The following is a 27,975-nucleotide window of genomic DNA, read 5'->3' as shown; positions in this document are numbered from 1 at the left end:
TCCACCTCTGGGAGGAGGTTCTAGGACTTGGGGTTACTATGTTTTAATCATTCTTCCACTCCGTTGAACCATTTCTGCGCCGTCCCGAGGATCTCTTTCCCATCGATTCGATACCGGGATTTGCATTTGCGTACCAAGCGGCAAAATGATTGTGATGGAGGGATTGATGTTATTCCCACCGGATCGGGGAACCATCATTGGGAGGAGTCTTTGGAAACAACGATACGTTGTGCTTGGCACTGGGAGTAGGGCTTCGAATGACCAACAACCACAAACCGACAGCTCGGGTCGAGGCGCTGCAGCACGGAAAGGCGGTTTAAAGAATACTTCCTCGAGACCAAGTCTGGTTGATGTGTCGCAACCGGAACCGCAGGGAAACAAATTATATATCACAATTTACAAGGCAAAGGTGCTTCCAGAATGTCCCAGCCTCGCGTCAATGTCTAACAATTGTATGCAGGGAGATTGGGAATATCTGCAGCAACATGCAGTCTCCGCCTTCAAAACATGCGAAGTTCGACATATTCAACACAAAAAGCAGAGCCCTTCTCTTCCAACTTTATTACTCGAATTGAAACCAGACTCAATTGCGGACAAGCAGCGGAAACGTCGGTCGAGTAGGACTGGTGGCCTGTCCTCATCGAAAGATACACATTCGAACATCCTTCTTTTTCGCAGCGTGCCGGACGAACAGCATAATATTTACGATTGGCAGATGAATATCAAGCCATTGCTGACACCGGATGACATAGAAGAAGGACCTCTGAGTCCTATGAGTCCAGCGTTCAATTTCTCCAATCCTTTTGCGAATCGAGATGCCAGAACCCCAAGTGCGCAAAGACCGGAATTACAACAGCGGGGCTCTCACCAAAATACGTATCCTCATGCGCCGACACCTAGAGAAAGGCCATATGCCATGATTTCTCCATCTCCCAGTCTGCGTTCAAGACGTTCAGACCTCTCTTCACAGGCAAGCTCACAACCACCAATGGGCTTTACTTCATCGCATCCGCAAAGCTACACTACACTCCCTACTGATCTGCCATCTCCTGCTTCGACTTCTGGGTATGATAATCAATTTATTGAGGGGTGGACGTCTGCACAAGGACGGTCATCTGCACTGTCTTCACATACCAGAGGCAGCAATAGTATTGCATCTGCGGTACAACCTCCCCTAGTTGCCTCGACACCTCCAGGTCCACGAGAAACGATTCTAGACCGAGCCTTTCAGATGCGCTGCATACCCGGCAGCGACCGGGTACCCGACAAGGACGAGGAAAAGATAAGCAGCATCGCCCGATTCGAAGCACTAATGCGTGAAGTGGATGAGCGAAAGCAAGCCAAAGCATTAGCTAAATCACCTACACATGAGAGACAGAATTGGGGCCTGGAAGAAGAATCCGAAGAATCATCCGAAGGAGAGCCAGAAGAAGATGAGGACGAACTAGGCATGTCGGACGAAGATGTCGCCATTCCCACACCTGCACAACGAGCACTAGACTATATATCTGGACGCCGGACGCCTCTGCCGACGACTAGACCACTGTCACCCGCACCCCGAAGCCCTCCAATCCCTTTCCTAAACTCACAAGCCATGTCTGCCTTCCACGGCCATTCATCAGGCGGAGGTCTTCGACCACGAACCGGAACAACCTCATCCAGAAACGGAGAAGGCCGACCCAACTCCTTCGCCCTCCCATCCCGCTCCCAATCCACAACCACGATCCCGACCCTCCAACACCAAGACTTCGCTCCTGCGGTTTCTTCAAATCAGAACCTAAAAGCCACAGACCAGAAAGAGAAGCGCAGGAGCAGCACCAGTGTGAAGCGCCTCTCCTTCACAGAGTTCGCCAAACGTCTGTCTTCGACTTCTAGCTTACTGCTCGTGCAAACTAATGCGAGTTCTAGCTCGGGACGTGGCGATGGCAGTGGAAGGGTGAGCAGCGAATTCGGAGCCGACGAAGACCGTACCGGCATGGGAATGCGAGGCGGTGCTGGGACGGCTGCTGAGATGATGGGAGGGAGTAATCGAGACAAGAGATGTGGGTGGAGGGGCAGTGTTGGTGTTTTTGGTGGGGAAGGAGGGTTTTTGTAAACCTCTCTCTGACACCACATTGGATCTGGAACGAAGCAGCAGATCGGATATTCGACATTTACGTACGAGATGAGATGATACCACACATACTAGATGATTGTAATGATGCCTCTTGGCGTTTGTTTGCGGCATGCATGCATTGAGGGAGTAGGAAGGAGTTGGTATACCTATCTATCTATCTATCTCTATCAGCAACTTTCTTTTTTTAAGATTCTTGGATATATTTATGATGAAGGGTGGTTTGCAGGCAGGGGGGAGGGAGGGTGTTTTGTAGATTATTCTTTTTGTATACCCATATTTATATTATTATATTATTATATTATTCTTTTGAGAGATAGGTGGTACGATCCTGACTTTTGGTGGTGGTATGTTGGTCCGGGATTCAGGACATTTAGAACGGAGAAGTACTCCTAATGTTTGGTGCTTGTGTTTATACTTTGAGTGTTTGAGAGAGTTGATAAGTTGGGTGGGATGGTGGGATATTTGAATTGAGTGGTTTGAGATTCGCTTTCATCTGAATTTGAGGTCCTGTAGCGAAACAATCGCTGTCGGTGGATTTGCTGCTGTCAACTTCGTTGCTGTTGTCAATTAATTATTTTGCTGTCAATTGCTTCATTGTTGCCCACTCCCATTCAGCTGTCAACTCTTTTATTGCTGTCAAGTATTATATTGCTGTCAACTCGGATTTAGCCATCAACTCTTATATTGCTATCAACTCCTTTATTGCCATCAGCTCGGATTTAGCTGTCAACTCTTCTATTGCTATCAACCACTCATTGCTTAAAATTTTCCAAATTGATTAGTAGCTGGAAAAGACAGGTAGCCCGTGGCACTTTGGCCGGGCCTCTTGGATGCTAGGAGAAGACATTTCGGTTGGTTGAGGTGTGGGTTCTCCAGGACTCGATTCAGGTTCTTTTATACTCACACCTCAACTCAACCTTCTGCTCTTCTTCCAATCAACCCCTTAAAATTCACCCTCCCAAGATTCAAATTCACCCCACACCACAAACCCACTTTCCTTGCTTCAAAAATTCAGGATCCACTTCTCATCCTCCTGAACCCTATATAAACACTCATCGCCTCAGGAATAAGGCGGCAACCCACCAAAACTGCCAAGATTGACGCCCCTTGGAGCCCAGTGGATGTGGTTTCCCAGCGGCGTATATTATGAGCTTTTGTATTTGTTTGAGGTTGGCAATAGCCATGTTGCTTGACAACAGAATGAGATGGGATGACGGTCACACGTAGACATCGGAAAAAGGTTGGAATACTGACAACTATCAATTTTCTAGTCATTTAGAGTGTTAAAACCCGGGAATTTTTCAAATTGATGTTGGTAAGTTTTCTATTGTCCTGTCATGTGAAGAAGGAATATCGGCCCTTGTTCTACTAGAAACTGTCTAACACTAGAAGACTTATATTGTCCTGGTAGTTCTTTTGTAGGGAGAGTCTGGAAATGATTTTCTTTGTGTTGTAAGGTTATTTTATAGTCACAGAATTGTCTTTAGTTTGGTTCAGCAAATGAATCTTTGCTGCCTATCTTTTCATAGGTGAATTTCTGTTTTCGTAGGTAGTCACGTGAACCCCCTTTTTACCGGAATAACTATTGAAAAGATCCAAGAGATCTTGATACTTTTGCTTGTCAAATGTCCTAACAGCTGATAAGACAATGAGCTTAGATTTCAAGTCTATGCAATATTTCTTCTAGACTCTTGGCAACAATCCTTTATTAGCAGCAACTGACTCTGCGACAACAATTACTTAGGACTCGATAGTAATTAGCATGAATAGGCAATTTGAATACAGCTCCTGGTCTATAGCATACTATGGTAGGATTCAGGACTCAATTGCCGTCGTTCCTAACTCCTGGTAGGAACGCCTGGCTCCAATAGTCTTGTTCTGCCGCAGTAAAGTATTGGTACGGAGATCAAAGCGGTGAGAGGAGTGTGGTATATATAGCCAATATTCTGGAATGTGGAAGTTTCAAATTGGTGAATTTAATTTCCAAAAGCTGAAGCAGTCAAAAGTCAAAGTCTTTCAAGTGAATTCAATAAGAATCCGACCCTTTAGCATCCACTAGCGCCTTTTTGGGATGTATAAACGATGTCTCACGCTGCGAATTTTCTTGGCAAAACATTTTCCGAATGATGCTTTGTACACCTGTGTGGCCGGGACGACGGTGCCCTGTCTTCTACATCTTCAAGGTGGAGAAGTCGATGTATGCGGGAAACAAAGTCGAAGTCTTGTGATGTGCTTTGGCATGCTATATGACGTCTTTGATGGGGTTCTGGGTTGTTGACAGCAATGGATGGATGATGGCAACGAAAGTTTGGGATAATGTTGAATGTTTGTTGAAAAGCCGGAGCTGCTCCTCTCCTCGCTCATTCTCGCTTCCGACCAAAAGAATATCACAAGCCTTTTTTATGTGTGCCCGGGTGCCCAAGCGCATAGCATTGTTCGTGGTGGCGATGGCGTAATTAAGGGACGAAAGGTAGCGAGTCACCGTCAAACCCGGTCAGTCGTTTGGCCCCTTGAGGGCCTAACCGGGCTTGATACCAAAGAAATGCTTATTAGGATTAATAGGGTTCAAATAGACGAAGCTAAGGGTGTGGTGTGATTGGGTGGTGAATCTAGAGCCTTGTGGAGGTAAAGAGCAGCGCTAGCGTACAGACATTGAAGGTCGTGAGTTCTTGTCTTACTTGTTGTCACTATATCAAAACTTTGAATGTCAGTCAATAGCTGGGGACAATTGATGGTGATATGTCGGAGCTAGAATACAGATATTTACAGCTGTGAAGCTTTCATCTTACAATTATCAGTTGATCTCCATTGTCAATCGACAGCTGAGAACATTTGGCAACTATCTGTCGTGAATTGACAACAAACCTTTCTTTTGCAATAATATTTTCTTTGAAAGTTATCCTTACTTGGCACTGAACCGGATGGAGCGCCACTAGGCCTGGCGCAACCCACACGTGGACGTTCTCTTCTTCATTCTTGGTTTGATTGCTGGTGGATCATGTGGTATGGAATTATTTATATTCGCTACAAGGAAAGATCATGGCTTGAGGCTACCTATGTGCTTTCAGTCACCTCAGTTATTTTCAGGTCACGTGTCATGGATAAACTCTGCATCCAGCAACGGAAGCAGACTTTGCTATTCTGGAGAGGTCTCCAATCTTGAGAAGCATGAAATGGCCAGTCATTTATATACACAATGTTGAAAGTGTCCGCTTGAAAATGAAACATCGCTGTTGAAGTCCCATCCCACCTGGGACTTTGAAAACTACCACGTTGAAACTCCAGTAGAATTGTATCCTTCGAGTTGAATCCTACTCCCTACACCTCGAAATGAAACGCCGAGCATGTTGAATAGCGCCAAGCTAAAAATTCCCAGTTGTTGAATTGCCGATGATTTCTCTCCAAGTATGATCGAACGCCCGTTGAAATGCATGCTAAGAGAGGAAAGGTTAAGCTTTCACTCTCGGGAAAAGGAAAAGCGAAGCAGAATGATCAAGGAAATCCAGTAGGACGCCAAAAGTGGAGCTCAGATCGCTTCGCTAAACTCGGCTACGATCCATTCACAGAATTGCTCCCATTCGGCGTTCCATTTTTGGACGTATTTTGCGCGAAGGCTGGAGCCGGTCAGAGCTGTGGCTATGTCGCCGTTCCATTCCTCATTAGTTTGGTCTTCGAATGCAGACCAACGGACGCTATTTTGTGTGAGTGAACCCTAGATGAATTTATCAGTAACCGAGTATGTCAAACACTCTTTCTCTGGCAACTCACCAATCCAGCTAAGCCTAAATTCTCCCAGCCCTGTAATGCCTGCCAAAAATCGTGGCTCAATCCCGAAGTACCATGTCCCATCAACGCGGGATCATCGTTAGACAATGCAGCTTTGACTCCTCTGGCTAACAGGGCAGGCAGCGGATGAGTCTTGATCGAAGAAGTGTATCTCAATACCTCATTGGAAATTGGGCAGCTCTCTATCATGATCTGCTTTTGCTTGACGATATCAATGAGAAGAGGGTGTTTGTATAGTGAGAAAGCATGACCGATTCTTCTCGTACCGAATAAGATGGCGTCGCAGAGATTTTGATCAGTGCTGTCCCCGTGGCCGATACATTCTCCAGCATGGAAAAAGAATGGAATGTTGAGACCCTCTTTAATGCACTGTTCTCGGAACCAGACTAGTTCGGGAGTCAAGGAGTGAAGTGTTCTTCCAAAGTCCTCAGGGCCGACGAGATCATAGCCTGAGATCAGTTTGGGATAAAGCTTCTTGGCTTGAATGCAGATTTTCATGTCTGAAGCAAATGGTTAGCATGTTCATGGAACTTCCAGTGGCAGTCGTAAGATACCTATGACGATATTCTCGGTAGGGAAACTGCGAAGACAGTCCCAGATTAATCTACAACCCCAGAAGCCTTTTCCTTCAGGACTAGCTTTGAACTTCTCAATCTCCTCATTCATGATACCAGCCAGCGCAAGTCGGTTCTCGGTCAACTCCTCTTGTCCCTCGAGTCTGAAACTGCGAGTCATCCCTCTTATTTCTACCCATCTGACACCATCTTCATTGCAAGTTGTCCAAAATTTCTTCAAGAAGGCCCTCGTGATGGGCTCATAGAAGATAATTGGAGTGAGGAGAACAAATGCCGCTTGCATTTTTCTCCAAATCGCATCAACTCCCAGATGATTTCGCACAGCATCGGTTTGCGTCATCGTGCATCGATCTATGAGCCATGCCACAAATCCTTTCTTGCCTCCTGGGAATGCATCGGATGCTTCCTTCAGTGGTATTCTTGAACGTGGTTCGTAATCATGTGACCAAATGCTTTTGCCTCCTACGTTTAGCTTCTTGGAGTAATCAATCAATAGAGTCCCCTTGTCTCTGACTTTCTCGTCAACCCAGGTCAGAGAGACTTTCTCGTCAACTAAGGCGGAAGGGGCAGAGATAAACATCCCAGGCGTGTCAATGGCTTGGTTGAAAACCCACTCGAGATCTACCATTGCCCCTAAGTGACAGTGTAGTATTGCTCCTTTGGGCATGCGTTGGACGATCTTCCAAAGCTTGGTGGACTCCATATGGTTCTTTGCTGAGTTGAAGATCATTCCGGGATAAAGCTCCTCAGATTCAAGAGCAGGATCATGAGATGAGGATGTGGAGGTCTTTGAAGACCAGATTGTTTCATGTTCGTGAAGTCTGATCTTGGCCACGATCGCATCGGCCTGTCTAGCGATTGGCGAAAGTGATTGACGGAACTCATGATCTGAACTTTGTGTCAATTGAATGTTCCAGGGATTATTGGAGATTGGGAGTTGGTTTACCGCTTCTCTGCTCATTTTCTTGTGAGATCAAAGCTGACCGGTTCTTGAAGAACGCTTGGACTGAGTCGCTTTGTGGGTCGGGGCCAGAGTGTGAGGCACTCGAGTTGTCCATGGTGATATGGGTGCGAGGAGAGGGCTACACAATTCGGGAAGGTATGAGGATATATGCTGCAGAGTTCTTTGATGGTTAAGCGAGTGTCAGCTTCAGGGTGAGTCAATCGGCAGCGGCTGACATGTGGGGCCCCTGGCCTTGACCGGTTATTGGTGGTTCAGTTTCGGGCAGGAGAGATACAAAAAAGCAGCAGTAGGTCAAGATGATTTCAATAAAACGATCAGTAAACAATTCCGAGACACTTTATTGGCTCATGAACGTGGGACATATACAGGATTTCAAGCCCTCGGATACTGGTTCAAATAAAGATGCCGTCTGCATGCAGCAAACAGTAACTAATCAAAATGGCCTTTTGCAGATCCTTCAACGCCTACATGGCTCACCGAGTTGATGCTGTCACCGCTCTCAGCAACGAGTTCACCAGTAGCCACTCCCTCCACAACTTGATCTGTGGTGAGACCCGATTCTTTTGCAACTCGGAGCAATTTCCTCTCCTCAACATACTTCCTGCAATTTTCTCTGCCTTTCTCGACATCCACGAACCATATCACAATACTTGCCGCAGTACACAGAGCAAACAAGAATGGAAAACCCATCCAATTGTTGTTCGTATTGTTGATAATTGCTTGAACCACATTTGGCCCAATGATACTTGACTAGAAGATGGATCAGCAAGATTTCCAATGTCTCACTAGAATGGGGTGATTTACAGCACGATTTGTGATGCCAAACAAGCCGAAAAACATGTTCTCGTAACCTCTGGGGGTGACCTCAGACTACAGAGCATTAGCCATATATCTTTCGATGAGAGAGGAGTAGCCACCATCATGGTCTGTGCATAAGCATAGTAAGGTGCTTGAAAAAGACCGAAAATGATATTGTAAATCCAGAAGTCGCGAACATGATGATATCCTACTTTCGTAGTCCACAATCCAAGCATTCCATAGAATGCAAGGAAGACTGAAAAGAAGTTCGTCACCATAAACATGTGTTTCGTCTTGATATTGAAATATCTTTGGATATACCAGAATCCGAAAGTCGACGCGGTGGATGTTGCAGCTTGTGAGAGACCTAGGTAGGTGATCTCGAGGAAGGAGAAGGATACGATGTTGTTTTGAATGACTCCGATGAGTGATCCGGTCGTATTGAGCCCATCAGCCAAGAAGAAGAATGCGACCAGATAAATGAATGTTTGTGGAAGATGTCTGATTTCCTTCGATGCTAGCCATACTTGTTTCCATCCGATAGTGGCATAATTGCTACCTTTGGGCATTTTGGGGCCCGGTCTGGGCTGCTGGAAGATGAACCACCAGATTCCGAGAACGACCCAATCTATAGTACTCATGTTAGTAAATTGAATGACCGCAGGAGGGTGGTACTTGCAGGAATTGGTCAAACATAACGCAAGATTGTTCCCGAATGGATTGCCCTGCAGTGGAAGTAAAACGGAGAGGTTGATGACAAGCGTAAGGAGATAGCCGATGTTTGAGTGCGCTGTCGAAATACTGCTGACATGGTTCCTCTCTAAACTCTCGATATTGTCATATTCTGCCTGGGTAATCTTTCCCTCCTTGAGATCTTCATCTCTGGCTTTTCGAACGTGAGGCATGTATCGAGCTAGTCTAGGAAATATAGCAGCATAGAAGACCAATGTTGCACCCTATATTCTGTCAGCTCAGCCATCAATACAAACAGAGTAGTCTACATATGCAATGTATGAAATTATGAAAAACACCATGGCGGTGGGCCACTGCTCAGCATTCCGGATCGACATCATAGCGTACTGAAAGACCCAGCAAATCGCGGTCAATACAAGAAGTAGCCAACGTCCAAAGCTGCCATAATCAGCTGCGGATCCTAATCCTACAAACATGACCTGTAGTCAGACTCTCGAAGTCAGTAAACCTTTCTTGTATTTCGGGAGTAAATGTGCATATGTTAGGAGTGCAGTAAGCCCCAACTCTGGGGTATGACTTCCAAAACAGCAAAGAATAGGAGGTTATCCTCCGAGCACCTGAGACTTACCGTCATGACAGCGAAACATATGCCGTTCGCAATAAGAACAACACTTGCTACCGACCGAGTCCCCGATCCCCAAGCAATCACACAACCAGCATTTCCACAATTGCCTTTCTGGATTGGTCGAATATCTGGATCCCACCCGGCCTTGGTCAAGACATATTGAAACAGGGCTGGAGCGTATGAATTGGGACCAACGCCGTTGTCTCCCTGCAGGATGTGAGTGTAGCTCACGCCAGTATGGGTTCGGGAACTCACGTTATAGTATAGGTAGTATGACCATAACTCTTTCCTCGTCGTAGTTGGTTGTTCAAACGCATCTTCATCCGCTCCGAACAATTGCTCATACTTTTGAAGATTCTCCTTCATCTGCTTGGTCTGCACATCGTCATCTGTCTCCGTCGATCCGACTGGGATCTGTTTAGAGATGATATCGTTCGAGGTGCTAACCCCAATTGTGTTATCCATATCGAAGTGCACAAATTGTCTCTGGCGAGGTGGGATAACGTTGTTGAATATACTCCATACTTCCCCATATCATCACGCTTTGCCACTACTTCGGCTCTTATCATAGTAGTTCGCAGGCACTTGCCTCTTTGAGGTTTGACAGTTCCCGACAGATTGGTGGGGAAATGATTTTCACGTAAACCCCGCGATCTGGGCCCGTTGCCGGTTTGTTCGGCCAACTTTGGCTCAAGAATGGGGTCTTGAGAAGCTTTCTCTTAGCACGAATAGTCAGACGGTTGTGATGATAATCGGACGGCTGTGATGAAACGTTGCACAGCTCTTCGGTTCTGGACTGAAGGAGGATAATTGCGAAGAAGTGGGGGCACACGTGACTACGACAACCTTATTTGGACCGTCTTGACCACCACACATCACAGGCAGCAGTGAATGGTACATAGGTATCACATATGAGCAAACAAGCGTAATAAGCTCCAAATTCGTTGAAGAGATCTGATGGGTTGCCCTTCATCCGCATGTCGCGCTTCTCAAGGCTTCTGAACAGGTGAATCTGGACTCGTTTTTGTTATGCCAAGTTCAGCTTAGCTTCTCCATTCCCTCCTAAGTATCTATGTATTTGAGAGGAACGTTTGATCGTCAATCTTCAACTCGGAACACTTCCCTTCAAGTACTTTCGTTTCCACCTGAGGTAAGGCACAAGGCTTACCAGCAATCTGCTTGCCTCACATCAAAGCCATCATGGCTGAAACAGCTTCGATTGCCTGGACTGATGAAGAACTGAGAGCCAAAGTCGGACAGGTACGTACAATCTCTACGTTGCATCTTAATAAGCCTTCCCTTATCGGTTGCACTCTTTCGCTCTTTCACTTTCACCGTGGTCCGGATTATTAATCCAACATGCGTCTGGAAACTCTTACACAGCGATCAATAATGTCACCCTCGATATTTCAATTCTCAAAACTATTTCCGGATCCTGGCTAACCTCAAAAAGCTTTTCGTTGTCGGATTTCACGGTCACGTGCCAAGTGATGATATCAAGACGCTCATCAAGGTTCACAAGGTTGGAACCGTCATTCTCTTCCTTCGAAATGTTGCATCCGCATCTCAACTCCTCGAACTTACAAATTCCCTCCAAGCAACAGCAAAGGATGCAGGTCACCAGCAAGGACTGCTCATTGCGATCGACCAAGAGAATGGACTTGTCACTCGAATCAAGTCTCCCGTTGCAGCCCAGCTTCCTGGATCTATGGCTCTTGGAGCCACTGGTGACGCCAAAAATGCATACAAAGTTGCTACTGCTACAGCGGAGACTTTGAAGAGTTTCGGCATCAATATGAACTATGCTCCTATCGCGGATGTCAATTCGGAACCAAAGAACCCCGTCATCGGCGTCAGATCTCCTTCAGATGATCCAGAAACTGTTGCTAGGTTCGTCTCTGCCCAAGTCAAGGGACTTAGTGAAGGTGGAATCGTGCCCTGTGTCAAGCATTTCCCGGGCCATGGAGATACAGCTGTCGACTCTCATTATGGACTTCCAGTCATCTCCAAGACCAAGGCTGAATTGGATGCTTGTGAGTTAGTACCTTTTAGAAGAGTATTCGTTGAGGGGGTCGATTCGGTCATGACAGCGCACATTGCTATGCCTGGAATTGGCGACGCAAGCTTAGACGATGATCATCCTTCGAAGAAAGTTCCTGCAAGCTTGAATCCAGATGCGATCAAGATCCTGAGAGAAGAACTGAAGTATGATGGAATGGTCGTCAGTGATTGCTTGGAGATGGATGGCGTTAGAGCTACGTTTGGTACTGAGGAAGGTGCTGTCATGGCACTAAAGGTTAGTTCTCTCATCCTTGAGCGCAGATCCAGTGCTCATACCATGTCAATATAGGCAGGTTCAGATTGTGTGATGGTATGCCACACCATGTCGGCACAAGTTGGTGCAATCGAGCGAGTTATTCAAGCCGTTAAGGATGGTGAGCTATCGCAAGACACTATTGCAGCATCCGTCAAGAGAGTTGAAACTCTCAAGACCAAGTATATAGCAGATACTGCGCCGATCCCAAATTCCTCGCTCGAGCATGTCGAAGCCAGAAACACCAGGCAAGCAAAAATGGCGGCGGAAATATACGCAAAGAGTACGACCCTCGTCCGAAGCGAAAATGGGCTTTTGCCAATCTCATCGAACTGCAACAAAAAGACTGTGTTTATCAGCCCCGGCAAAACACCCCCTGGTGGCGGAGCAGTTGAGATTGGAGAAGAGAAGACAAGAGAGCCGTATACACCAGATTCATACATCGATGTCCTCCACGCCCATGATCCGACTATTGCCCACATCCGCTTTCGTGATGGCATCGAAATGCCTCCAGAAGAAGAGAAGTTAGTCCTGGAGGCCGATACCCTAATCTTTGCCACTCGAAATGCGACTCAAAGTCCGTATCAAAAGAAACTCGGACTCTCTCTAGGAGAGAAATTTGGGAAGAAGCTGATTGTAGTTGCAACTTGTGATCCATACGACTTCTTAGTTGAGAATGACTTGATCAAGAACTACATAACCATCTACGAGCCAACGATCCCAGCTTTTAATTCAGCAGCTGACGTGATATTTGGCGTCATGAAGCCAATGGGCAAGCTCCCTGTTGGATCTTCTGGCCCTGAACATGATATCAAGACGTTTGATGGCTCTGATGAAGAAGCTAAGAAGATCTCAGAGATGTGGCATGTTGTCTTTCCAAAATGGCCAATCAGTCTTCCTCGCCTAACCAAGATCTTGCTTCGATCTCATGGAAGACACTATATCCATGAGGGAGGCTTTTGTTTGTCTTTCTTCATGGATGGTCCTCACGGAAAAATTGCATCTTTAGGCGTATTGCCAGAGTATCGTGGCAAAGGAATTGGCACAGCTCTACTTAAAAAAGCCCAACGAGAGTTGACTAGCATGGCTGAAGCATCTGGTCAAGGTCCTTTAAAGTCCTTAGCTATAGGCTCGGATTCTCCAAGACTGTGGTGTGAGGTCCCAGTTGACTTCTCTCAAGCTGCCAAGGATTTTCTCATGCACAGAGGTATGATTCATTTCATTCATGACTTCCGAAATGATATCTAATGGTCCCAGGTTTCCGTCATCCAACGAAGCCCACAGCTCAAGACCTGTATCGTGATATCACTAAAGACGTCGCTCCACCTGAGATCCTAGCAAAGGTAGCGAAGCTGCCACTAAAGTTCTCTCCCTGGTCGGCCGAGCTGTATGAAGAAACCATGACGAAGCAACGAGCGAACTTCAAAGGCCTCAGTTGGATTGGAGCTTATGAACAACTCGCGGCCTGGAATCAATATCATCAAGTAATGGTTGCTTTTGATGCCGAGACGAATTCTCAAGTTGGTTGGACGTTGATGTGCGACTACTCCATTATCAGCAACAACTTCGCTTTTCTGCCTTTGATGCCATCGAAAGAGAAAACTGGGCTGATTGCTTGTGTTGGTGTTGACGAGAGTGCGAGAGGTAAAGGCGTTGGATTGGTATTGATGGTAAAGGCGATGGAGAATATGAAGGAGAGAGGTATTGAAGGGGTATGCGTTGATTGGGTCGTGATCAAGGGGTTTTATGAGCGCTTGGGATTCCAACGTTATTGGGAGTACCAAGGATTTGAGTGGTGAACAAGACCAAACTTAATACAAGTCTAGATCTCCCGTGATAATAGGGACATTCAGATTGTGAGTGGAGAATTCAGTTACATGGCATTCAAACATATTTTCTTAGTTGTATTCTCCCCATGGCTGAAACTTCCACACCAGAATTTCAAGTGAGTCCGACATTGAAGCTCCATGAATGTCTCAGAATCTGAGGGACAATTAGATCTTTCAGATGGCAACTATAAAAGTGGTAGTAATCTGAAAGCAACATCAAAACTCCCTGAATGTCCCATAATTTAATGTACAATTATACTTTTAAGGGCGATTGTAAAAGGAAGCAACATCGAAGCTCCATAAATGTCCCAGAATTAGACGAACAATCAGAGTGATTACTCTACCCCCTCGACATTCCTTCTTTATCTTTGAATCAAGTTCAATATAGCATTCTCTGTGTATCCACCGTGTGAATTACTCGAATAGCTAATAGCTTTTAATGCCGTAATCTGAGGAGCGAGCTTCAGCAGAATTGTAATGGCATTGCTACTTGACTGATCCAACTATCTTGGCTCTTAGATCTCGACGACCTTTCCTTTCTCTACATGTATTTCCTCATAACCAATGCTTCGCTTCACGCTCGCCATGTCTACCAGAGCCTCCTCATCAGGACTCGCAAACTCGGCAAAGAAATTGTCTTCCACCAACTTCTTTAGCACATCAATGTTTGGGACAACCACCTCGGCGTGTCCATCAAAGTCTAAAATTCCGGCATCATCATGGATCCCTAGAGCTTGTCCGGTCATTTCAGGTGGTGAATGAAACTGCACCGCATCAGCGAATGAAAAGAAACAATAAGCAAGAGGACATGATATTCAGCAAGTAGCATGGCACGGACGGACATTCATACCTGAGTATAACGGTAAATTCCCTTTTCAGCAAGCCAGCCCTTGACTAGAGAACCATGATTTTCGGACCAACGCCTAGAAATTCACGTGTTATAAGGACTACATATTATTGATCAGAGAACTGGCGCACTTGTGAAACTCCTCAACGGTCAAGGATGGGTGGCATTTGACATAAATATCAAGTCTGACCATGGGTTCAGACTTTGCGCTACCCGCCGGTGCGTTCTCTTTGTTTTCAGCCATGTGTACGCGAAGTATTTTAAGGAAGAGAAAGCTCAGAAAGATGTGGTAAAGAAGGGGACGGCTAGAGTAACACGGTAGTATATATACGACAGCAGCTACAGCCTTTATAGCAAGGCGGGTTGGTACTCACGACAAATCTCCGCTTCTCAGAACAAGCGAACCAAAAGGGGAGTTGATGCTCCACTTCCGCAGCACCCTGCTACTGTACTACTGTTGTCTTCTCATTCATCCGATCCATCCAAACAAAATTCTTGTTCACATCCATTGATGCCAACATGTAAGTCAGCGTGGAACATTGCGACCCAGGAAAAAATCCGTATCGATGTTGGTCTGCAAGGCAGACAGCACCAACATGTGTGTTACTTTATCCAGCTTACCTTGGTGAATATTCGTTCAGGTTGACTGGGAGTGGGTGTGTCGTAGAGGGCTGTCGCCTCTTGCCAATCAAAACCTTCTGGCGTCTCATTCCAACAAACGAGCGCCACAGCGTTGTATACGAGCATTTTATACAACATTTAATTTGCATGATGGATATTAAGGTGATTCATCTTGCGTGCAGCAAAGACACCACGACAACATCGCATTCCAACAACTGCATAGTGGTTGACGAATGCAGTTGAGTGGACAAAGTATTCTCAGATACCGTGCATGGATTTTCCCCAACCGTCAGCACATGTTATGATGATGAGAAGCAGCAGAATTCGATGAAAATGGAAGCCAACATCCTAGAAAGTTTTAGCTTAGAGAGAGGGGGGGAAGTGGGGCTGGTCTACCTGATCTTGGACTGGCTTGGGAGTTGGGGCATCAGACAGATAGATAGTGCTATACATGGTGGAACAATAACGAGGTGGAAGTGTAAGAGTTGAAAATGAAAGGATGGACTCAGCATTGCTCTGGTTGTCATTCGGTGATCGGAATGTGTGGAAATGTGTGGGACAACGAAGCAGCGGCGGTAGGACTTAAGGAGTTGGAGGACAGTATTGAATTGTTCAAGATCCCTCTAACTTTTATACCTTGAAGTATTTTCTGTTCTAGTTCTTTTTCAAGAAATCTTTTCGCGGATCATCATATTTTGTCGCTCGTTCCAACTGCAGCGCAACAAGTGAGAGAAGTGATAGATATTCACTGACTTTGAGTCAATGATCACATTATAGAGACGTGCACCAGCATATGGGTTCTTATCAAATGAACGGGAAGGCGGTATTATTAGGATACCCTGTTCCTGTGAGGCTCCCAAATCGACTGTCACAATCCTCTATCACTGCTCAAGCCAGCATCGATCTCAGCACTCGTTGGATTTTTGGCCGTCGTGCATTCACCTCCTCCCGCAGTGTCTGACTAGCGTTTTCTGGCATGGCCCTCTCCTCCATTTCCTGTTCTCGAAGCTCTTCCGCTTTGTTACGAGCCTTAAATCCCATATATACTCCAACACAAAAACCGACAACGAAAAGTGCCACAGACACTGGGATCAAAGCTGTCCAAGCTGTGAGACTTGGTGTGATTGGATCAGGACAGGATTCTAGAGTAGTATTTGTAAGGTTGAGGGTCAAGTTTTCTGTAAGGTTCGATCCCATCTTGTCACGTTGTCGTGATTTGGTTTGCGATTATGTTGCTATTCGATAAATTGTTGTTGTAGCGCAAAGTTTGCGATGTGGTAGCTATTTGTTTCGTGATTCGGATTTGATGCGAAGTGAGGTCAGAAAAGTCCAGTTTCTATATTTCGACAGGACTCGTGCGACCCTTTTTAGTAGGAGCCGCAGTCTAAGCCATAGTATCATCTTTCCAAACCATAAGCGGCAAAGCTCAAAATATAGTGACTTAGCTGCTCCCCGCTTCCTTTTCTTCACTAGTGGCATTCACACCACTAGCTTTGATTTCTTTATTTCAACGGATCTCGAATGCTTCCCTTTATTTATGTTTCCTAACAATTACAAAGATGTAATCTTAAGCAGTCGCACTTTGGCTAATTTGACTTGCTGTTTCTACTAGAAACATATTGACAATTTGTGTTTGACTTAAGTTTGCCTTCTCATGCTGTCCTTGAAAGCTCAAGGACAGTTCAATTATTCTGCTCAAGTACTGAATGGATGCGCTAAATGTCTATCTTACTTTCCGTGTAGAATCTTCATTCAAGATGTATTTATGTAAATGTTATTTTTGTGTGGGTAAGAACTTGTTTTGTAATCTAGCATCGTCGCTCCTGCCAGATATATTTCCACCACACTGTAGTTCAAACTCAAATGCTAGGAAGATGTCTTCAGCCTTTCTAGAGCAAAGATACGGTAGTCTAATTATCACATGAGGATTCAAGTGCGCTAAAGATGTAGGTTATGGCGTTCTGCAGAGGTTTGTGAAGTGTTCTCATTCTCGTCGTGTTTTCCGCCTCTATCAATTTCCCATTGTATCACAGACATTCTACCAGCCTCTACACATTTCGTGTCCTCTTTCCAAAATGAACCCCAGAACGGAGAATATCTTGCTCTGCATAATGTTCTGCACCATAATGGTGCTTTCAACCCTGACATTGTGGTTGAATAGCTGGATTACCGAGATCCCAGACACTACCAGAACCTGGTCCTTTATCGTAGGGACAATCTCTGTAAGTAATTGAGACATTGAAGGAGTTCAATAATTGAATATTTGTAGTTCTGTGTCGGGTTCATTTGGGCTTTGGCCCGACTTTTGGGCAAGTTCCACTACTGGGACATTGACACTCCGGAGGACAATCCATATTACTATAATTGTCTACTCGACTTTATTTTTTGCGGCCTAGATACGGCTAGCTTTGTTGGGACTATTCCCTAGTCCAAATGTCACATTACGACAAAGCTCAACAAGCCAAAGTCCCGGACTTTGAAGCAAAGTTCAAAGGCCAATGGGCCATTATTTTCATCGATGGCGGTCTCCTTGTTCTGGGAATCACCTTGCTTATGCGGGACACTAGCAGAGTGCTCCCATACTTATACAACGAATGGAAAGAATGGTCTCAGAAGAAGAAGAAGAAGAATACGACAGGATCAAGAGTTTAGATCATGTCGCTATTTGCGGCAACATCGCACCTTCCTTCTTCACTCAAAATCATACACTATATCGGATCGTACAACGACTTCGCAGTTCAACACTCCTTTCATTCTTCTGGCTATACCCTCGTAACATCATATGTCCTCAAAATCGCAACATGAGCGCCGTCGCAACAGTCGACAGCGCGTATGCGTTCACTGCCGCTTCCTATGCCATCATCCTTACTCGCACCTTGCTTCGACGTCTCAAACACGAAAGACTTCTTCCTGATGACTACCTCATACTCTCTGCGATGATTTTCTATGCCTTCAATACAGCTGTCTACCCCATCACTGTAAGTGATGGTTCTCCCTTGTTTGGTTCTCGAGCGCTCACAATAACGCAGGCCTTCTACGGGACGAACCTCACAACGAAAGATCCGAAGAGCCTGAGCCCTAACGAGCTGGAACATGGTATGACTACTTCTGGATATTCGCAGGCGAAGTTTCCAATCCTCATCTACCACACAGTGATCATCGGTTCGAAATGGCTTTTGATCGGTAGACCTATTTACATGTCGTACTTGTGGACCCTCAAAGCTTGCATTGTAGGTTGACGAGCTAGCTCTGGACTATATGGAGCTGACCGGTAACAAGTTGATTTTCTACGCTCGACTCACGGCACGAACGACAGACCTCCTCTCTGTCAAACTAGCTGCAGGTTTGCTTGCTGCTACATGGGTTATGAACTTGTTTACATACTTTTTTGAATGTCGACCTATTTGGCTGTACTGGCAAGTACTTCCTGGTCCGCCACAGTGTGCTGTAAGTCGGTTCCGTCTTACCTCTAATTCCTAACTAATTTGGTCTAGAAAGCTGTACGTGCAAAATTACAATCGTCCGAAATATTCTAAGACTGTGCAGGTTGGCTCAGTAATCATATTTGGAACGGTATACACGACTAAGGCACACTTGGCAGAATCAAAGCTCACGTTACCATAGACCGACATTCTAACTGATCTTGTCATCATGATCATACCGCTCCCGCTTATCTTTCGAGCAAAGAAGCCACTCAAGTAAGTTGAAAAGACCTTGAAAGAATGGAACTGACGTTAGAAAGGACGAGAATCCAGATCTCGTCAATTTTCTTCCTTTGGATCTTTGTAAGTGCATGCACCGTCATTCTTTTCTCGATATCCATACTTACCAAGAAATAGGTGATTGTTATTTCAGCACTGACGATGGCCATCTTTCTCGAGCACCTCGATGAGCGGAGACAAATGATATGGACCCAGGTAGGTCATCCTCTTGCGATACATATGTCAAAGGCTTACGAGGCATTGCTTACAGCTTGAATGTTTCTTTGCTGTAAGTCATAAGCATGGATCTCATAATAGTCTGCCTCCCGATTGATTTGATATTGATGTGTATCTAGACTGTCGCCGCCAATGCTCCGATTATCCATGGCCTTTGGCGTCACGGATGTTTACACATTCGCCAAGGAAGGTTCGGACCAGAAATATGTGCCCCTGTACCCGAATACAATCTGAATGTCCGCGCTGCTACAGCAGAAGCCGAAATCTGTTCTCAAGAGGTCCCAAGATCAAGTCGAGGCTCTCTCGGATTACGCGTTTCTGGTGGTATTCGCAGATCGGTTTGTCCTTCCATTTAATCAGACTTGCGCTCTTTGAAAAGTCTAACGATATTATTTGAACAGATTCGGAAGATCAATGAGAGGATACGAAGTAGTTTCGACGACGCCCATATCGAACAATCCATAACAATCTTACAGGAAACCAGGACTGGACGAATAGAACACCGCAGTAGTGAAGCCGGACCTGCTGATATGTTCATGGGTCCTGCGAAAACCCTTGGACATGTGAGCACGGAGATCTCCTGTGGAAACCCTCCTATCAAACCAAAACATGAATTTGCCAGACTGAAAATGCTACACGGTCATGAATCACGATGATTTGATGGTATTGCTGGAATTTGTCGTTTTGGATACCGCATATGTCGCACAACTGGGCCGAAAATTGCTTGGTGAGAATCGTATAGGGGAAATCCAAAAAGGGATTGAGCGACAGTGGGTTGACTAAGTAATTATGCCGTCCAAGTCCACTACATTGAAAAAAGCTTCAGCATAATTTGTGGTTATTTGACTGATGACCTTCTGTCTCGGTCAGATATGCCTGTTTCCTGCATTAAGCGAGTTGAGGCTTGTTTGATACTTTGCGTACGGAGATTGTCCAGTCGACGAGATATCACCACATAGCAGCTAGCTATTATGCCACCTTGAGCCCCATATTATCTACCGAGTGGTAATCAAGGTTTCCAATCACATTATATCTTCATGCATTGTCGTATGCCGTCCTATCCGTCCTCAAGTCAGCGGTGAGAAACTAATCCGAAGCTGGCGCACCCCACTCTCGCCAACCAATCCCCCCTTTTCCTCTTAGCGAATGACGTGCCTAGCTCGTCTACCCCTCCGCTCGCGTGACTGGCTTCTTGGAGCAATTTTTCAACTCAACAATTTTTATATCTTCATCTAATCTGATTTCTCGCCATAAGTTTCATAAATTCAAGATTATAGAGCTTGAAATAGCATGGCATTTCTTTCCCACATCAAATGGCTGTATCGCGAATTTGGACTCAACTCTCTTTATGATGCGGGACGAGATGCTTGGCTTATCATCTTGGCGAGATGTTGTCGCATGTTTGCGTTTGGGACGAATTCCCTTATCCTCGCGCTGTTCTTCTCGTCACTTAAGTTCAGCGACTCGGCTATTGGACTGTTCATGACGCTTACTCTCCTTGGAGATGTGCTGTTGTCACTTCTTCTCACACTGGTGGCGGATCGAGTCGGAAGACGGAGAGTGCTGTTTTGTGGTTCTGTGCTCATGGTCCTTTCTGGGGCAGCATTTGCTTATTTCGAGAATTACTGGATTCTGTTGATTGCTGCGGTACTGGGGGTTATCAGTGCGACGGGAGGAGATTTCGGGCCTTTTAGAGCTATTGAAGAGAGCATTTTAAGTACTTTGACGAAACCTAACACGAGAGCTGAGGTAATCAGCTGGTATGTTACGACGGCGACTCTTGGGCAGAGTGTTGGGACAGAAGTTGCAGGGAGAATTGTGCATGCTTTGCAAGGGAAAGAGGGCTGGACTTTGACGGATGCTTATCATGGGGTGTTTTGGATGTATTCCGGGATGGGAATGGTGAATATGATTGTTATGTTGTGTTTGAGTGATAAGTGTGAGGCGAAAAAGGTTATTCAAGATGTTAAGGAGGTAGAAGAAGCGGAGATTCTGCTTGATGGCGAGGAAGAGAGGGAGACGGATGAAGGGACTGCAACGCCAATAGAGCCAACAAGCCCGAAACCGATGAAACAGAGCTTCTTTGCTCAGATATCAAAGGATACGCGGTCGTCGATGTATAAACTTTGGTTCCTCCTGATTGTCGATTCTCTCGCGGATGGAATGGTCCCGTTATCTTTAACAAATTACTACATGGATCAGAAATTCCACTTGCCGAAATCCACACTGGGAGACATCACTTCGGCATCCTACTTTCTCGGATTCTTCGGAACCATCTTCGCAGGCCCGCTTTCTCGACGTCTGGGACTTGTGAATACGATGGTATTCACGCATCTCCCCTCATCGGCCGCTGTCCTCGTCTTCTCTCTACCGAAGACTGTTTGGTTGAGCGTAGTACTGCTTCTTGTGCGAATGGGATTAAACAACATGGACCAGGCGCCGAGAACTTCGCTCATAGCTGCAATTGTGAGACCGGAAGAAAGAACGGCTATCATGGGAATCACGAGTATGTTGAGGACTCTCGCCTCGACGACTGGACCCACTGTCACTGGGATACTGGCCGGGCAACAGAGATTCTGGATCGCGTTCGTTGTTGCTGGTAGCTTGAGGATTGCTTATGATCTGGGTTTGTGGGCTATCTTTATTAATCTGAAATTGTTCCAGAATGAGGAGAAGGATGGAGATGGAGAGGGAGAGGTGCTGATGAGGCAAATTGTGAGAGATGGTGGAAGGGAGAGGGAGAATGATGAGGAAGAGTTGAGGGACCTGGTTAGTGAGAGTGGAAGCGAAAGTGGGAGGTCTTCTGGATCTTTGAGAAGGGAAATGAAGGAGGACGAGCTGAATGACAGTGGAAAGTAGGTGGAGTAGATGGCTGGACGCCCTACAGAAGTGAATCTGGAACCAGATTTTGGTGCAGGACAATTCCAATGTCCATTCCCAACATTGATCTTTGAAACATCGAAAGTAGGGAAACTTTTAGAGGACTTGAAAGGACATAGCTGACTGGATCTGAAAGAGGAAATACCCGTAAGCGAGCCCCTTTTCAGGCGAGGAGGGACAAGGAAATTTTGGCTAAAAGGGAAAGTCGGGGAGTCTCCGGCAACTTTAGTACTCATTAAATTAATACTTGAAGTCGAACATTCGCATCTAGACAATATTTAGAATAACTTGGAAGATTCTTGCAGCCCCATAAATTTTAAACAAACCAGACAATCTTCTTCTAATGCGTGCTCTGGCAAGGACAGACAATTACCACGGTGTCGTCTTGTATGTAGCTATTGGAAAGTACTACTGTTTCCTTTGTATGGCTGCCAAGATTCCTCAGATGATTATTACCAAGGACAGCGAGAATGAAAATAAAGCAGTATAATTATAGAACCTGAATGCCAATTCCAAAGTTAGGATATGAGTGAGTGGATCTCGGTCTCGGAATGCAGACAATCAATACGTGAACGAAGCACCAATTGGCCAGACAAGATGTTCATTATCTATCTTGCATCTACTTCTTCGTCTTCGCTCTCCTCACCTGGCATCTGCAAGTCTATCTTCCCATCCATCATTTGTTTCCAATGATCTGCAAACTCCCTCATTCCACTTTCTCCACTCAAACTTGCATCTACCACTTCTCTAGGGAGCTTGTGTGCGCTGTATTGTGGGGATGCGAAACTATAGGCTTCTGGGTCGTTCTTCCTAACGAGTCTTATTTCTGGTTTCCAGACGACTTCCTCGACACCATCCTCATCTTGTTCATCTTGTGTGTCTTCATCGCTGCTCAGTGGTGGCAATGGCGGGTTATTCCCCGAGTCTGGTACTCCGAGTAAGGGTTTCGGAAGTGGCATTGTGAGGAGCTCTAACCAGGAGAAGAGGAGTGGATCAGTTCGAGGTGCCCACGGGTTGACGTCCATGAGGCGGACCTTGTCGTATGGTTCCGGCAGATAAACGTCGAAGACAAAATCCTTCTCTGGAAATGTCCTCTGTAATGTCTTCTCAAAGTAGGAGACAATCGTGTCTCGCATCTGTTCTTTCATCGGGAAGAGAAATTCGAAATGGTTGAGATCTCGTTGGCAGATGCCTATCACTCGTCTTTCTCGGACAAAACACCTAAACTCGCATGATGGATTGACTTTAAACCACTTTCTCAATATCAGGGCGTACTTTATGTCGTCCTTCATCAAGGTCTCGTCCTCGGCACAATCGTCGAATGCATGCTCTAGATCATGGGTTATGAAGTCCGATGATTTGAGCAACAAGTATATGTCATTGGGTGTGGCACATTCCATACTATTCTTCTTCATACTAATCCAAGTTGCATCCTTGGGCGCAGACCAGTTCAGCTTCGGTGCAACCAAGCCGCCTAGCTCTGCGATTGTGTCCTTGATCTGTTGATGAATCTCGGGAAAGTTCTCAGAAGGGTCGACATCCGGATCTTCGTCCCAGCCGTAGCTTGTCGAGTTATCGTTGTACGTTGAGGGAGGAGGGAAGCTTGAGACTTCTGGCGGAAGGACAATGCCATCTTCGCGGATGTATGAGAGGAAAGCCGGAGTGAGTGGTATAATTCGAGATTTGAGGGTCGAAGAACGATATCTGAAAGATTTCAGTGATTTATTTGAGACTGGAACATTTTTAGTATACTTTGGATGCCAGTAATCATATGAACAGTGCAGAATATGCGACTTTGTGACCGGCTTGAAAGGGAGGCGAGTGAGGGGTTCTGGTTCTGGTACAGGTTCATTGGTAGAGCTTATTGCTGGCATTTTGCAGGCCTATCTCTTCACTTTTGGATTTAAAGAGAACAATTCTCCTAGAAAGTAAAAGAGGAGAGAAAGCAAAGCTCAAATACTGAGAAGATTTCGAGTATTTGAGTCACAAAAGTCCATGCATGGAGGGGCAACGGAATTCTGACGCATAATTTAAGGTTCTGCCACGCTAAATTTCTCACCGCCCAACCTTATTTCAGAAGCCTGGAACATTTTCAAGGCCCCTCCAAACAAACATTTTCAGCAAACATGTCTTCCAACGTCGGTCTTTCTACGCCTCGAGGTAGTGGTACCTCTGGTTATGTGCAGCGCAATCTTGCGCATTTGAAACCTCGCGATTATGGGAAGCCTTACTCCACCGACCTGGATAGTCTTAAGCATCGCCAGCGACAACCGGACAAGGAGATCCTAGAGCACGACCGAAAGCGCGAAGTGGAGGTCAAGGTCTTTGAGTTGAGAGACAAACTTGAAGATGAGGGGTAAGATGTTTGATCTAAGGAGGCCCTAGACTGGTGGCTAACATTACCTAGTGTCGACGAGGAGGAGATCGAGACTCAAACTGAGGCCTTGAGAAGGAAATTACTGAAGGAAAGTGAAAGAGGAACTGGACCGAACAAAAAAGGCCTGAAGATGCATCAAGTTCATGAATTGGCAGAGGCCAAAATCAAGCAAGACGATAGGTTCAGAAGTGCGTTGGGGATTAGCAAGGACTACGAGGAGGGAAGCCACTGGAAGAAACAAGAGGAAAGATTGAAGGCCGCAGCGGAGAAGGCGGCCAAGGAAGAAGAAGAACATTGAATGGAGGTCACACGGGTCTCTCACATTGGGCAAGGGGTTTATGGAGTCAAAAGGGTTGTATGGTTGTGGTGTTTCGGCGTCGGAGGGTGCCACGAGAAGCTTTGAAAGGCTCAATTGACCCTTAGAGACCTAAGCAATATGAAAGTGCGATGCGAATTATTTCATTTTGACCATTTTGTCACAGCTTTCATAGCTTATGTCTCTTTTCCCCACTGGCAATCTTCCTGAACTCCTCTTGTGGGATGCCGGCGCTGAATCTTTCTAACCCACCAAAGACTTCCGCAACTCCTTGTGCGTCCATTATGTCTCTCTCCGGCTTTCTGATCAGGGCTTTGATTTTGGTCAAGCTGTCTCCAATCAAATGTTCCCCCAGTCTGTTGTCGATTTCCTCGAACACCAACTTCCTGAACTTCTCATCCTCGTCTTTCCCGCAATCGAAGATCTTGTTCACGAAGCCAACCTGCAAAAGCTCATCTGCAGTGATCCGCTTGCTCATGATCAGGGCCTCATTCGCTTTGCTGATTCCCAATCGCTGGACGAAAGTTCTCGAAGCGCCACCTTCAGCGACAAGTCCGAGTGATGAGAATGGCGTGAGGAGGAAGGTACTGGGAACACAGTATATGAAATCCGAGAATGCAACTAGAGCAGCTGAAAGGCCAATTGCTGGACCGTTAAGAGCTGTTACGAGGATCTTCGGATGAGTCTGAAATGTGTTCGTAACAAACAAATTGTTTGACACGAAGCTCTTAAGCCAATGGCGGTTCAAATCCGTGCCATCAGGCTGCGATCTCGAGATGCTTACATCTGCACCACTAGATCAGAGTTAGTATTGTGTTTGAGATATGGGGCGCTTCTGTATGAACAAAAGGGACCATTTGCCCAGGTCTTTTCAATATTATCCCACTGAGGATGAGATCCTCTGTACTTACGCTGAAAAGTAACGGCCTGTAAGTGATTAGCTGCTGTAAACATCTGGGTAGCAAGCAAATTATGGAAATTACCCTTTCCAGTCAGAACAGTAATGAAGACTTCATCATGTTGTGCCACTTCTTTCATATAAGCTGCCAATTGGTAGTATCCATCCTGAGAAAGAGCATTAAGTTTCTTCTGATCATCGATAGTGATCACGGCTATCCTGCCTTTGAACTCGAGTGTCACAGCATCTGCCATGGTTGAAGTTCCGATATTGTGGGGTATACTAGAAGAGATCGAAGAGAAGAGAGAAAGAAAGGAAATCTTTAGTACTAATATCAAAGATTGGTGAGATACCTTGGGACATGATACATCTCGAGTTGTGGGGTAAGTTTTGACAAGCAAGAGAGCCGACCCAGAGCCTCGGCCTGGGAATAGGCTTGCAGGGACCATGCTTTTTGAAGGGGATTTAGTAGAGCTCAAGTAGCACAATTCTCAACGACCGAAAATAATAGACCCTGTATATAAGCATTTGATTTTGAAAGTTGATCTAAGAATTGCAATCTAAATTGACACAATCAATAAAAATTAACTTAGAAGATACATAGTCACGTGCTTGAAAAGTTGCGGCCTTGAGGCTTGAAGATTTCTCGAACCATCTCGCTCGGATGAAGCTCGACTTGTCTTTCCTCAAGAAGAAGAAGTGAAGCTTTATCCTGGCCTTCAAATCCAATTGATCCAGTACAGAATCTGCAATCATGGGCGGCCCGAATCTCGAAGTCTTCAAGGTCGGCAGTCCCGTCGCTCAAGTACAAAAAAAAAGCACACGAGCTGACTTCTTGTGTAGTTTGGCATGTACATCATGTTTCCCATTGCAATCATGTACTACTACGGAACGAACCTCGATAATCGCTTCTCCGTTCCTGACTTCTGGCCCAAGCCGGAACAAACGAATCGCATACCATTCGAAAAGGACGAAATCAAGTCAGAGCTTGAGAGATTACGCGCCAAGAGGTTATTTTTGAGAGACAAAAGATTGGAGCAGGAGAGAGCATCAGGGAATTCTGGACAGGGAAATGGAGAGTCTTCGTGAAGCTCGGATTTGGAAGATGGCACGAGAAGTGGGTGTTGTGTGGTGGAGAAAGACAATCACCATACCTGAGGCGTTCTGCATTGATGGCGTTATGGAGGGGGCATCGTCTGGGATATGGATAAAACAGGCATCTCCATTCAAAGCTTCACGGTGCAATTGTATGATATGGAATGATATGGAGTGATCTGTGCCTCTGTTTGTACAAATCTACTACAATGTACATGATGGTACTTTACAACAACATCTTCTATGCGTCCAAATTCTCCAAGAGACCTTCCCAGATACCCTCAGATATGTTCACCCCCTTCACAACATTGGTATAAACTCCCTGGACATTGGGATAATCTTGGAGAGCTTCAGCGAATTCAGTCAATGCTTTCACCACATCTTCGGAATCTATCGAGACTCTGGTATCCTCATTCGCATCCCAGATAATGTCTGCGCTTTCCACTTTCAGGCCATGACTTTTCTGCAGAGCTTCCGCGGCTGCCATAGTCTTGCTTGGTTCTGTCCATAGTACAATGCTTCCATCATCATCCGTCTCGACGTCTTCTGCTCCCGCCTCGATAGCTTCGTCTAAGATCTCGTCTACTCCGATGTTGCCTTCGTGCTTTTCGAAAGCAATTCTTCCCTTCTTCTGAAAGAGGTAGTTCGTAGGTGTCACATTTCCGCCATGGATCTTGACTAGATTCCTGACATCTGATAATGTCCGATTTCTATTGTCCGTTTCCATCTCAATTATCATGGCAACCGTAGATGGCGTGATAACTTCCAGAGTAACATTTTCGAGAGCTGCTCCAGTTGCTGACTTTCCTTGTCCTCTTGCAATCGCTGCTTCCATAGAAGCTTTCGGGAACCCAGCTAGGATTGTAAGCAACCAATGTTGCGCTTGATAGGAGGGATTATACCCCATTAAATACCTTTCTTCGCGGTCTGCAGAATCGTTGCTAATCTGGGGTTTGTGTTCGGATCTCCACCATAGACTGCAATTAAATTTAAATATGCTTCTCCGAATTGTTTAATAGATTAACATACGTTTCGAAGCTAAAGCTATATCTCGAGCGAATAGAGAGCGCTCTGCATTCTTTTTCGCATCTGCATTGCCTTTGTCATGCTTGATCTTGGACCATCGATTATGGCCTGATTGCGCGGTAGCAGAAGTTGAGAATTGAAGACATCGTGGGCATATGGACTCTGATCGAAGGCCAAGAGACCGTAAACCTCTAGAGAATGCAGCCATTGCAGTAAATTGTAAAAGTTGTGTATCGATGACTTTTGGAACTCACAATATTTCATTACTGGGTCAAAG

The 27,975-nt window shown here is 45.7% G+C and overlaps 13 protein-coding genes across 13 annotated transcripts; 7 read left to right on the top strand and 6 right to left on the bottom strand.

The window, feature by feature from the left end:
* Positions 1-145: 145 nt before the first annotated feature.
* On the top strand, positions 146-2,095 carry LY89DRAFT_731309 (uncharacterized protein; the record flags this gene model as incomplete). Its single annotated transcript, XM_018219560.1, has 2 exons — positions 146-409; positions 461-2,095. The coding sequence occupies 2 exons, from the start codon at positions 146-148 to the stop codon at positions 2,093-2,095; spliced, it is 1,899 nt and encodes a 632-aa protein (XP_018074429.1).
* Positions 2,096-5,274: 3,179 nt separating this feature from the next.
* On the bottom strand, positions 5,275-7,582 carry LY89DRAFT_612170 (Metallo-dependent hydrolase). Its single transcript, XM_018210608.1, has 4 exons — positions 7,424-7,582; positions 6,457-7,365; positions 5,885-6,402; positions 5,275-5,828 (listed from the first exon to the last, which is right to left on the bottom strand). Exons 1-4 carry the CDS (start codon positions 7,533-7,535, stop codon positions 5,643-5,645), a joined length of 1,725 nt encoding a protein of 574 aa, XP_018074428.1. The 5' UTR covers positions 7,536-7,582; the 3' UTR covers positions 5,275-5,642.
* A 288-nt stretch (positions 7,583-7,870) lies between these two features.
* Positions 7,871-10,022, bottom strand: LY89DRAFT_580495 (MFS general substrate transporter; the record flags this gene model as incomplete). The annotated part of the gene is made up of 7 exons (XM_018209062.1): positions 7,871-8,191; positions 8,246-8,311; positions 8,359-8,875; positions 8,915-9,195; positions 9,241-9,411; positions 9,561-9,764; positions 9,813-10,022. The coding sequence occupies 7 exons, from the start codon at positions 10,020-10,022 to the stop codon at positions 7,871-7,873; spliced, it is 1,770 nt and encodes a 589-aa protein (XP_018074427.1).
* Positions 10,023-10,444: 422 nt separating this feature from the next.
* LY89DRAFT_682866 (putative beta-N-acetylglucosaminidase) lies at positions 10,445-13,784 on the top strand. The gene is made up of 4 exons (XM_018214587.1): positions 10,445-10,817; positions 11,011-11,853; positions 11,908-13,078; positions 13,129-13,784. Exons 1-4 carry the CDS (start codon positions 10,758-10,760, stop codon positions 13,668-13,670), a joined length of 2,616 nt encoding a protein of 871 aa, XP_018074426.1. The 5' UTR covers positions 10,445-10,757; the 3' UTR covers positions 13,671-13,784.
* A 431-nt stretch (positions 13,785-14,215) lies between these two features.
* LY89DRAFT_772870 (uncharacterized protein) lies at positions 14,216-14,791 on the bottom strand (the record flags this gene model as incomplete). Its single annotated transcript, XM_018221916.1, has 3 exons — positions 14,216-14,464; positions 14,551-14,623; positions 14,679-14,791. The coding sequence occupies 3 exons, from the start codon at positions 14,789-14,791 to the stop codon at positions 14,216-14,218; spliced, it is 435 nt and encodes a 144-aa protein (XP_018074425.1).
* A 2,503-nt stretch (positions 14,792-17,294) lies between these two features.
* On the top strand, positions 17,295-17,820 carry LY89DRAFT_731304 (uncharacterized protein; the record flags this gene model as incomplete). The annotated part of the gene is made up of 3 exons (XM_018219559.1): positions 17,295-17,390; positions 17,438-17,534; positions 17,597-17,820. The coding sequence occupies 3 exons, from the start codon at positions 17,295-17,297 to the stop codon at positions 17,818-17,820; spliced, it is 417 nt and encodes a 138-aa protein (XP_018074424.1).
* Positions 17,821-17,969: 149 nt separating this feature from the next.
* LY89DRAFT_731303 (uncharacterized protein) lies at positions 17,970-19,762 on the top strand (the record flags this gene model as incomplete). The annotated part of the gene is made up of 11 exons (XM_018219558.1): positions 17,970-18,146; positions 18,198-18,398; positions 18,448-18,615; positions 18,663-18,668; positions 18,715-18,741; positions 18,793-18,866; positions 18,911-18,953; positions 19,008-19,085; positions 19,141-19,158; positions 19,226-19,444; positions 19,508-19,762. The coding sequence occupies 11 exons, from the start codon at positions 17,970-17,972 to the stop codon at positions 19,760-19,762; spliced, it is 1,266 nt and encodes a 421-aa protein (XP_018074423.1).
* A 570-nt stretch (positions 19,763-20,332) lies between these two features.
* On the top strand, positions 20,333-22,295 carry LY89DRAFT_641571 (MFS general substrate transporter). The gene has a single exon (XM_018211719.1). The coding sequence runs from the start codon at positions 20,397-20,399 to the stop codon at positions 21,963-21,965; it is 1,569 nt and encodes a 522-aa protein (XP_018074422.1). The 5' UTR covers positions 20,333-20,396; the 3' UTR covers positions 21,966-22,295.
* A 268-nt stretch (positions 22,296-22,563) lies between these two features.
* LY89DRAFT_705865 (cell cycle control protein Cdc123) lies at positions 22,564-23,959 on the bottom strand. The gene is made up of 2 exons (XM_018217483.1): positions 23,739-23,959; positions 22,564-23,690 (listed from the first exon to the last, which is right to left on the bottom strand). The coding sequence occupies exons 1-2, from the start codon at positions 23,858-23,860 to the stop codon at positions 22,595-22,597; spliced, it is 1,218 nt and encodes a 405-aa protein (XP_018074421.1). The 5' UTR covers positions 23,861-23,959; the 3' UTR covers positions 22,564-22,594.
* Positions 23,960-24,112: 153 nt separating this feature from the next.
* LY89DRAFT_549985 (cwf21-domain-containing protein) lies at positions 24,113-24,634 on the top strand (the record flags this gene model as incomplete). The annotated part of the gene is made up of 2 exons (XM_018208291.1): positions 24,113-24,342; positions 24,394-24,634. Coding segments are annotated over 2 exons (471 nt in total), but the record flags the coding sequence as incomplete, so codon positions are not given.
* Positions 24,393-25,965, bottom strand: LY89DRAFT_682864 (ClpP/crotonase). The gene is made up of 3 exons (XM_018214586.1): positions 25,663-25,965; positions 25,591-25,606; positions 24,393-25,473 (listed from the first exon to the last, which is right to left on the bottom strand). Exons 1-3 carry the CDS (start codon positions 25,829-25,831, stop codon positions 24,849-24,851), a joined length of 810 nt encoding a protein of 269 aa, XP_018074419.1. The 5' UTR covers positions 25,832-25,965; the 3' UTR covers positions 24,393-24,848.
* A 366-nt stretch (positions 25,966-26,331) lies between these two features.
* Positions 26,332-26,666, top strand: LY89DRAFT_580778 (uncharacterized protein; the record flags this gene model as incomplete). The annotated part of the gene is made up of 2 exons (XM_018209079.1): positions 26,332-26,361; positions 26,421-26,666. The coding sequence occupies 2 exons, from the start codon at positions 26,332-26,334 to the stop codon at positions 26,664-26,666; spliced, it is 276 nt and encodes a 91-aa protein (XP_018074418.1).
* Positions 26,667-26,913: 247 nt separating this feature from the next.
* LY89DRAFT_695627 (YebC-like protein) lies at positions 26,914-27,906 on the bottom strand (the record flags this gene model as incomplete). Its single annotated transcript, XM_018216775.1, has 3 exons — positions 26,914-27,527; positions 27,587-27,649; positions 27,702-27,906. The coding sequence occupies 3 exons, from the start codon at positions 27,904-27,906 to the stop codon at positions 26,914-26,916; spliced, it is 882 nt and encodes a 293-aa protein (XP_018074417.1).
* Positions 27,907-27,975: the final 69 nt, after the last annotated feature.

This window comes from Mollisia scopiformis (genome assembly GCF_001500285.1).
Source record: "Mollisia scopiformis unplaced genomic scaffold LY89scaffold_7, whole genome shotgun sequence".
Lineage (NCBI taxonomy): Eukaryota > Fungi > Ascomycota > Leotiomycetes > Helotiales > Mollisiaceae > Mollisia > Mollisia scopiformis.
The sequence above is the reverse complement of the archived record's forward strand: the minus strand, read 5'-3'. Positions and strand labels throughout refer to the sequence as shown.

What these genes read in the sequence shown, in the direction of transcription:
- LY89DRAFT_612170 (XM_018210608.1), bottom strand. Translation starts at nt 7,535, where the DNA reads ATGGACAACTCGAGTGCCTCACACTCTGGCCCCGACCCACAAAGCGAC. An exon ending in TACCGAGAATATCGTCATAG is followed by an intron (nt 6,403 to 6,456) that starts GTATCTTACGAC and finishes CATTTGCTTCAG; the next exon opens with ACATGAAAATCTGCATTCAA. An exon ending in ATTTAGGCTTAGCTGGATTG is followed by an intron (nt 5,829 to 5,884) that starts GTGAGTTGCCAG and finishes AAATTCATCTAG; the next exon opens with GGTTCACTCACACAAAATAG.
- LY89DRAFT_682866 (XM_018214587.1), top strand. Translation starts at nt 10,758, where the DNA reads ATGGCTGAAACAGCTTCGATTGCCTGGACTGATGAAGAACTGAGAGCC. An exon ending in TGAGAGCCAAAGTCGGACAG is followed by an intron (nt 10,818 to 11,010) that starts GTACGTACAATC and finishes AACCTCAAAAAG; the next exon opens with CTTTTCGTTGTCGGATTTCA. An exon ending in GTGCTGTCATGGCACTAAAG is followed by an intron (nt 11,854 to 11,907) that starts GTTAGTTCTCTC and finishes ATGTCAATATAG; the next exon opens with GCAGGTTCAGATTGTGTGAT.
- LY89DRAFT_641571 (XM_018211719.1), top strand. Translation starts at nt 20,397, where the DNA reads ATGGCATTTCTTTCCCACATCAAATGGCTGTATCGCGAATTTGGACTC.
- LY89DRAFT_705865 (XM_018217483.1), bottom strand. Translation starts at nt 23,860, where the DNA reads ATGCCAGCAATAAGCTCTACCAATGAACCTGTACCAGAACCAGAACCC. An exon ending in TATGATTACTGGCATCCAAA is followed by an intron (nt 23,691 to 23,738) that starts GTATACTAAAAA and finishes GAAATCTTTCAG; the next exon opens with ATATCGTTCTTCGACCCTCA.
- LY89DRAFT_682864 (XM_018214586.1), bottom strand. Translation starts at nt 25,831, where the DNA reads ATGGCAGATGCTGTGACACTCGAGTTCAAAGGCAGGATAGCCGTGATC.